This window comes from Coturnix japonica, unplaced genomic scaffold, assembly GCF_001577835.2.
Source record: "Coturnix japonica isolate 7356 unplaced genomic scaffold, Coturnix japonica 2.1 chrUnrandom424, whole genome shotgun sequence".
Lineage (NCBI taxonomy): Eukaryota > Metazoa > Chordata > Aves > Galliformes > Phasianidae > Coturnix > Coturnix japonica.
Window position 1 is genome coordinate 206,026 of NW_015439869.1, and position 8,094 is coordinate 214,119.

General features: G+C 54.9%; 1 protein-coding gene across 1 annotated transcript in view; it reads left to right on the forward strand.

The window, feature by feature from the left end:
* Positions 1 to 8,094, forward strand: part of LOC107306980 (heat shock factor protein 1) — a 75,899-nt gene that overhangs the window by 53,300 nt on the left and 14,505 nt on the right. The window contains exons 5-10 of the mRNA XM_032441641.1: positions 762 to 837; positions 2,155 to 2,216; positions 2,390 to 2,486; positions 2,826 to 2,962; positions 5,682 to 5,739; positions 5,821 to 5,915. Coding sequence (XP_032297532.1) covers positions 762 to 837; positions 2,155 to 2,216; positions 2,390 to 2,486; positions 2,826 to 2,962; positions 5,682 to 5,739; positions 5,821 to 5,915 — 525 coding nt within the window. The remainder of the gene's footprint in view (positions 1 to 761; positions 838 to 2,154; positions 2,217 to 2,389; positions 2,487 to 2,825; positions 2,963 to 5,681; positions 5,740 to 5,820; positions 5,916 to 8,094) is intronic.

Here is an 8,094-nt window from a genome sequence, read left to right on the forward strand (position 1 = left end):
GATCCTGGGGGTCTCTTCCAACCTTAATGGCTTTATGGTTCTATTTAGGGTTATGGTGGGGGTAGGTTGGGCTTGGGCTTGGGGATCCCAGAGGTCTCTTCCAGCCTGAATGACTCTGTGGGTCTATGTAGTGTCATGATGGGATGGGTTGGGGTTGGGCTGGGAGTCTTGAAGATCTCTTCCAACCTTAACGACTCTATGAGTCTGTTTAGGGTTATGGTAGAGATGGGTTGGGGTTGGACTGGAGGATCTAAGAGGTCTCTTCCAACCTTAATGACTCTATGGGTCTGTTTAGGATTATTGTAGGGGTGGGTTGATATTGGACTTGGGGATCTCAGATGTCACTTCCAACCTTAATGACTCTATGGGTCTGTTTAGGGTTATGGTAGGGGTGGGGATGGGCTGGGATTGAACTGGGGGATCTAGGAGGTCTCTTCCAACCTTAATGACTCTATGGTTCTGTTTAGGGTCGTGGTGTGTTGTGGTTGGGCTGGGGGATCTGGGAGGTCTCTTCCACCCTTCCTGACTGTGATTCTATCATTCAATGTCCCACGGGCCGGCTGCCCAAACAGCCCTGAGAACCTCCAGGGATGGGGCAAACCTGGCAGGGAATTGAGGCTCAGCCTTGAAACTGAAGCAAGATTGGGGCAAAAAAGGCTGAAAACGGCCAACTTAGTTGCGGGGTCGGTGTCTGACAGCTGGGACAGAATTCACCCCGCTGTGCCCTGTTTGTTCTCAGCAGGTTTTTGCTTCCCTTGCAGTGAGAACGAGGCGCTGTGGAGGGAGGTGGCCAGCCTGAGGCAGAAGCACGCGCAGCAGCAGAAGGTGGTCAATAAGGTAAAGCACAAAGCGGAGATGGGGCAGGGGGGGGTCGGCAGCTGCTGTGGTCCCATGCATGGGGGGGGGGGTCTCGAAATGCAGCGGGGGGGACTGGGCTGTGGGGCAGAGCTCAGCTGGGAGCTGGGTTCTGTTCACATGGAGCTCCCTGGGCTCCAGTTTGGGCCCAGTGCAACACCCAGCAGAGCCCGGCCCCCTCCTCTCACCCTTCAAAGACCCATCAGCGCAGCCCAGACCCCTCCCAGCCTTCTCTCCCTGAGCTGCACAGCCCTCAGCTCTCAGCCTGTCCCCACCAGGAGGGGCTCCAGGCCCCCCCCATCCCCACCCCCTCCGCTGGGCTCTCCCAGCAGTTCCCAGTCTGCCCTGAACTGGGAGCCCAGCACTGGACGCAGTGCTCCAGCAGTGCCCCCCAGGGCAGAGCAGAGGGGAGCAGCACCTCCTGCCCTGCTGGCTGCGCTATGTGCAATGCACCACAGGGTCCCGTTGGCCCTCTTGGCCACCAGGGCTCGTTTCTGCCTTGTGGTCAACCATTGGTCAACTGTTGGTCAATCACTGGTCAACCATGAACCAACCATTGGTCAACCATTGGTCAACCATGGACCAACCATTGGTCTATCATTGGTCAACCATTGGTCAATCATTTGTCAACCATTGGTCTACCATTGGTCAACCATTGGTCAACTGTTGGTCTACCATTGGTCAACTGTTGGTCTATCATTGGTCAACCAGTGCCCAAATATTGATCAACCACTGGTCTACCATTGGTCAACCATTGATCAACCATTGGTTTACCATTGGTCTACCATTGGTCAACCATTGGTTTACCATTGGTCTACCATTGGTCAACAATTGGTTTACCATTGGTCAACCATTGGTCTACCATTGGTCAACCAGTGCCCAAATATTGATCAACCACTGGTCAACCATTGGTCAATCACTGGGTCTACCATTGCTCAACCACTGCCCAACCACTGACCAACCATTGGTTGACCACCCCTCAACCACTGTCCAGCCGTTGCCCACCAGGACCCGCAGGTCATTCTGGCCGGGCTCCTTCCCAGCAGCTCAGCCCCATCCTGCTCTGCTCCACGCAGCCGTTCCTCCCTGGGTTCAGGACCCTGCACCTCCCATTCTGAAGCCCACCGGGCTCCTCCTCACCCAGCCCTCGCTGTGTCCGGGTCTGGCTGGATGGTGGCACGGCCTTGTGGGCTGGCAGCCCCTCTCCCATTTTCACATCACCCACAACTGTTTCCATCTGTGCCTTAACCCAACTCGCTCCGTGCGTCCCAACAGCTTCTCCTTTTCCTGTCCTCGCAGCTCATCCAGTTCTTGATTTCACTGGTGCAATCCAACCGCATCCTCGGCGTCAAGAGGAAGATGTAAGTCTGCATTTCTACCTCCTTTTCATCCCCCACATCTCATCTCCACCCCCACCCCATCACATCCCCCCATGGCCGTACCCCGGCGGTGCTGGTGCTGGTTCTGGTTCTGGTCATTGTGGTTGTGATCAGTGCATTGTGGTGACCCCGCGGTGTTTGTGCCTCTCTTGCAGCCCCCTGATGTTGAACGACAGCAGCTCAGCGCATTCCATGCCCAAATACAGCCGCCAATACTCCCTGGAGCACGTCCACGGCTCATCCCCATACGCAGTGAGTGGGCACTGGGGGGTGGATGGATCCCTATGGGGTTTCCTGTGGCTCCTCTTGGTGTGTATCTGCTCACGGATGCAGGGCAGTGCTCTGTGATAGTGGAGCTCATGGGATGGAGGTGGCAGCTGGGAGGGAACAGAGAAGGATGAACAGTTTTGTCCATCTGCTGATCCTCACTGTACAGAGTCCAGCTTTGATGGGAGTTAGAAGTTGGGGTGCAGAGTGGGAGGGAAAAGCCTCAAGTTGGTTGTTCCATAAAGCCCAAGTGTTCCGGGCAGGGGATGTGGTACTCGTGTGCCTTCCTGCTGCCGTGGAACCTCACTGCCCTTGTCGTTCCAGGCTTCTTCCCCAGCGTACAGCGGCTCCAACATCTACTCCCCGGATTCATCCACCAACTCGGGTCCCATCATCTCGGACGTGACGGAGCTGGCCCAGTCCAGCCCCTCGGCGTCTCCCAGCGGCAGCCTGGATGAGAGGTGGGTGGGCAGCTCGGAGCTCTCCTGGGGGTCACCTCTGTGGGCACCCTCACGTTCAGATGGAACTCTGCTTTGTGCCCCTCGTCCCCATTGCTGGGCACATCTCGTCCCCATTGCTGGACACATCTCATCCCCATTGCTGGGCACATCTCGTCCCCATTGCTGGGCACATCTTGTCCCCATGGCTGAGCACTTCTGGTCCCCATTGCTGGGCACATCTCATCCCCATTACTGGGCACATCTCATCCCCATTGCTGGGCACATCTCGTCCCCATTGCTGGGCACATCTCGTTCCCATTGCTGGGCACATCTCATTCCCATTGCTGGTTACATCTCATCCCCATTGCTGGGCACATCTTCCCCCAACCCCTGTAGGGGTGGGGCTGGGGGGTCCCTCCAACCCAACCATGATGTGGTTCTGTGATCTTCCAGGACCCTTCCAACCCAACTCATTCTTTGACTCTGTGTCTCCCTGGTCTCTAAGTTCCCTTCTATGGAACCCATTCCATGGTGCCGTATTACAGCAGCTCCTTTTTTTTTGTGCTGACATCACCAGTAGAGGAACAGAGGGACCTGGACCCTCGAGGAACCCACTCGTGCACCCCCAGCCCCATTGCTGGGATGGCCAAAGCCTCCCCCACTACCCCCAGTGCCCCACTCCCATCAAACCCAGGGGGCTGTTTGGCCCATCTTTCTTGATATCATTGTGGTCTCTTTTCTCCCTCCTCTTTAATAGGTTATTCTGCCATTGGTGCTTCCCCCAGGTCACTGAATCACCCACAGATGCCGTTTATAATCACCCACAGGTCCATTTATTATCACCCACAGATGCATTTATTATCACCCACAGATCCATTTATAATCACCCACAGATCCATTTATTGCCTTAATGCTCCCTGCCAGGAACACTCCCACTTAAATACAGGCCACGTCTTTGCTCAATGGGCCTTTTCATGCTCTTTTGTCATCGCTGTTTGTTCTGGTGGGGCTGGTTGAGCCTCTTCCACCCCCAAACCACTGAATTCCATCCTCGCAATAAGGGCTGACCAAAGGAGCCACCTTCCCTTCCCTTTGGTCAACCGCTGGTTAACTATCAGTCAGCTGTTGGTCAGCTGTCAGTCAGCCATTGATCAGCCATTGGTCAATCGTTGGTCAACCACTGGTTAACTATCAGTCAGCTGTTGGTCAGCTGTCAGTCAGCCATTGATCAGCCATTGGTCAACTGTTGGTCAACCATTGGTTAACTATCAGTCAGCTGTTGGTCAGCTGTCAGTCAGCNGGTCAGCTGTCAGTCAGCCATTGATCAGCCATTGGTCAACTGTTGGTCAACCATTGGTTAACTATCAGTCAGCTGTTGGTCAGCTGTCAGTCAGCTGTTGGTCAACCATTGGTCAACTGTCAGTCAACCAGTGATCAACTATTGGTCAACTGTTGGTCAACCATTGGTTAACAATCATTCAACCACTGGTCAGCTGTCAGTCAGCCAGTGATCAGCCATTGATCAATTGTTGGTCAACCACTGGTTAACTATCAGTCAGCTGTTGGTCATCCATCAGCCAGCCATTGATCAGCCATTGGTCAACCATTAGTTAACTATCAGTCAGCTGTTGGCCAACTGTCAGTCAACCATTGGTCAACCGTTGGTCAGCTGTCAGCCAAGTGATGGTCAACCGTTGGTCAGCCATTGGTCAACTGTCAGTCAACCAGTGATCAGCCATTGGTTAACAATCAGTCAACCATTGGTCAGCTGTTGGCCAGCTGTTGGTTAAGCACTGTTCAATGGTTGGTCAACCATTGGTTAACTATCAGTCAGCTGTTGGCCAACTGTCAGTCAGCCATTGATCAGCCATTGGTCAACTGTTGGTCAACCACTGGTTAACTGTCAGTCAGCTGTTGGTCAGCTGTCATTCAACCGTTGGTCAACCATTGGTCAACTGTCAGTCAACCAGTGATCAGCCATTGGTTAACAGTCATTCAACCATTGGTCAGCTGTCAGTCAACTGATGGTCAGCCACTGATCAACCATTGGTCAACTGTCAGTCAACCATTGGTCAACCATCGGTCATCTGTCAGTCAGCCATTGGTCAGTCATTGGTCAGCTGTCTGTCAATCATTGGTCATCCATCAGTCTGCTGTCAGTCAGCCATTGGTCAGTCATTGTTCAGCTGTCTGTCAACCATTGGTCAACCATCGGTCAGCTGTCAGTCAACCATTGGTCAGTCATTGGTCAGCTGTCAGTTAACCATTGGTCAGTCATTGGTCAGCTGTCAGTTAACCATTGGTCAACCATTGGTCATCTGTCAGTCAGCCATTGGTCAGTCATTGGTCAGCTGTCGGTCAGCCATTGGTCAGTCATTGGTCAGCTGTCGGTCAACCACTGGTCAGTCATTGGTCAGCTGTTGGTCAACTACTGGTTGACTGTTGGTCAATGATTGGCTGTTTGTCAGCCATTGGTCAAGTGTTGGCCGACTGTTGTCCAACCAGGACATCCATTGGTCAGTGGGAGTGCAGGGCTGAGCTGTGCTGGGGGAGCTGCACCAAATGGGAGATGCGGGATCAGAGCTGGGGAAGAAGCATTTGGGGACACTTCCAACCTCACCTTTGTGGCTGACTCGAGGTTTTACATGTGAGAGCACAGGATTCCTGCCCTGTTGTGTGGAAGCACAACCAGAAACCACGCGTGCGAGGTGCTCACCCTCCTCCTCCTCCTTCCCCCCAGGAGCAGCCCCGTGGTCCGCATCAAAGAGGAGCCCCCCAGCCCCTCCCGCAGCCCCAAGGTAGAGGAGGCCAGCCCAGGGAACCCCCCCGCTGTCGAAACCCCTCTGTCTCCCTCCACCTTCATCGACTCCATCCTGCAGGAGAACGAGCCCAGCACCACGACCGCCACGGCCGGCAACAGCACCGCGCAGCCTCAGCCCCAGGAAAAGTGCCTCAGCGTTGCCTGCCTCGACAAGTAAGTGCTGCCGCCCCGCGGCCCCGCGGCGCTCGGATGCTGAGCTGCTCTGGGAGCTGCTGTCGTTGGTGTGAAGGTGGATGTGTGGTACGATGGTGGAATCGGAAAGTGGGGGGGGGTTGGAAGGGACCTTGATGGTGGTAGAGCCATGAGATGGTTGGGTTGGAAAGGACGTTGAGGGTGGTAGAGCAATGGGGTGGTTGGATTGGAAGGGACATTGAAGGTGGTAGAGCCATGGGATGGTTGGGTTGGATGGGACATTGAAGATGGTAGAGCCATGGGATGGTTGGGTTGGAAGGGACCTTGAAGGTGGTAGAGCAATGGGGTGGTTGGATTGGAAGGGACATTGAAGGTGGTAGAGCCATGGGATGGTTGGGTTGGATGGGACCTTGAAGGTGGTAGAGCAATGGGGTGGTTGGATTGGAAGGGACATTGAAGGTGGTAGAGCCATGGGATGGTTGGGTTGGAAGGGACCTCGAAGGTGGTAGAGCAATGGGGTGGTTGGATAGGAAGGGACATTGAAGGTGGTAGAGCCATGGGATGGTTGGGTTGGATGGGACATTGAAGGTGGTAGAGACATGGGATGGTTGGGTTGGAAGGGACCTTGAAGGTGGTAGAGACATGGGATGGTTGGGTTGGATGGGACATTGAAGATGGTAGAGCCATGGGATGGTTGGGTTGGAAGGGACATTGAAGATGGTAAAGCAATGGGATGGTTGGGTTGGATGGGACATTGAAGATGGTAGAGCCATGGGATGGTTGGGTTGGATGGGACATTGNATGGGATGGTTGGGTTGGATGGGACATTGAAGATGGTAGAGCCATGGGATGGTTGGGTTGGATGGGACATTGAAGGTGGTAGAGCAATGGGATGGTTGGGTTGGAAGGGTCCTTAAAGATCATAGAGCCACTAAATGAATGGTTGGGTTGGAAGGGTCCTTACAGATCACAGAAGCACCGAGTGGTTGCATTGGAAGGGACCAAAGAACTCAGCCCAGACCCCCCGTGTGCCCCCCAAGGGGCCGTGCCCACATTCCTGCCCACCCCTCCTGCCCTGGGCCGCAGTAATATGGAGTAATATGGAGGTGTTGGCTGATGGCGGCCGCTTTGTGTGTTGACCCCAGGGCACCGACAATACTGACCCTATTATCAGTGCTGGAGCACACAGCCCTTCTATTATTGGTTATTAAGGGGGGATGAGCCCCCCCGGGGTGGGATTAAACCCCCCCAGGTGGGTGTTGGGGCCCCGGGGTGGAATCGGACCCACAGAGCAGCCTTTGTTCCAGGGAAGGAGCTGGAACCAAAGGCAGCTCTGAGTGCAGGGGGGGAATGTCGGCCTGGAAACGGCCCAGGAGCCGCTATGGGACTCCTGTGTGTCCGTGTGTCCTTGTGTCCGTGTGTCCCTGTGTCCGTGTGTCCCTGTGTCCATGTGTCCATGTGTCCGTGTGTCCATGTGTCCGTGTGTCCATGCAGTGCAGGACTGTGTCCGTGTGTCCGTGTAGTGCAGGGATGTGTCCGTGTGTCCGTGTGTCCTTGTGTCCATGCAGTGCAGGGATGTGTCCATGTGTCCACGTGTCTGTGGGTCCATGTGTCCGTGTGTCCATGCAGTGCAGGGATGTGTCCATGTGTCCATGTGTCCGTGTGTCCATGTGTCCATGTGTCCATGTGTCCGTGTGTCCATGTGTCCGTGTGTCCATGCAGTGCAGGGCTGTGTCTGTGTGTCCCTGTGTCCGTGTGTCCATGCAGTGCAGGGCTGTGTCCGTGTGTCCCTGTGTCCGTGTGTCCATGTGTCCATGCAGTGCAGGGCTGTGTCCGTGTGTTCCCTGTGTTTCCGTGTGTCCATTTTTTGCAGTGCAGGGCTGTGTCCATGTGTCCATGTGTCCCTGTGTCTGTGTGTCCATGCAGTGCAGGGCTGTGTCTGTATGTCCGTGTGTCCATGTGTCCATGCAGTGCAGGGCTTGTGTCGTGTGTCCCTGTGATCCGTGTGCTTCCATGTGTCCATGCAGTGGCGGGGCTTGTGTCTGTGTGTCCGTATGTCCGTGTGTCCATGCAGTGCAGGGATGTGTCCGTGTGTCCATGTGTCCATGTGTCTGTGTGTCCGTGTGTCCGTGTGTCCATGCAGTGCAGGGCTGTGTCGTCCCGTGTCCCTGTGTCCATTACGCAGTTGCAGGTGAATCTG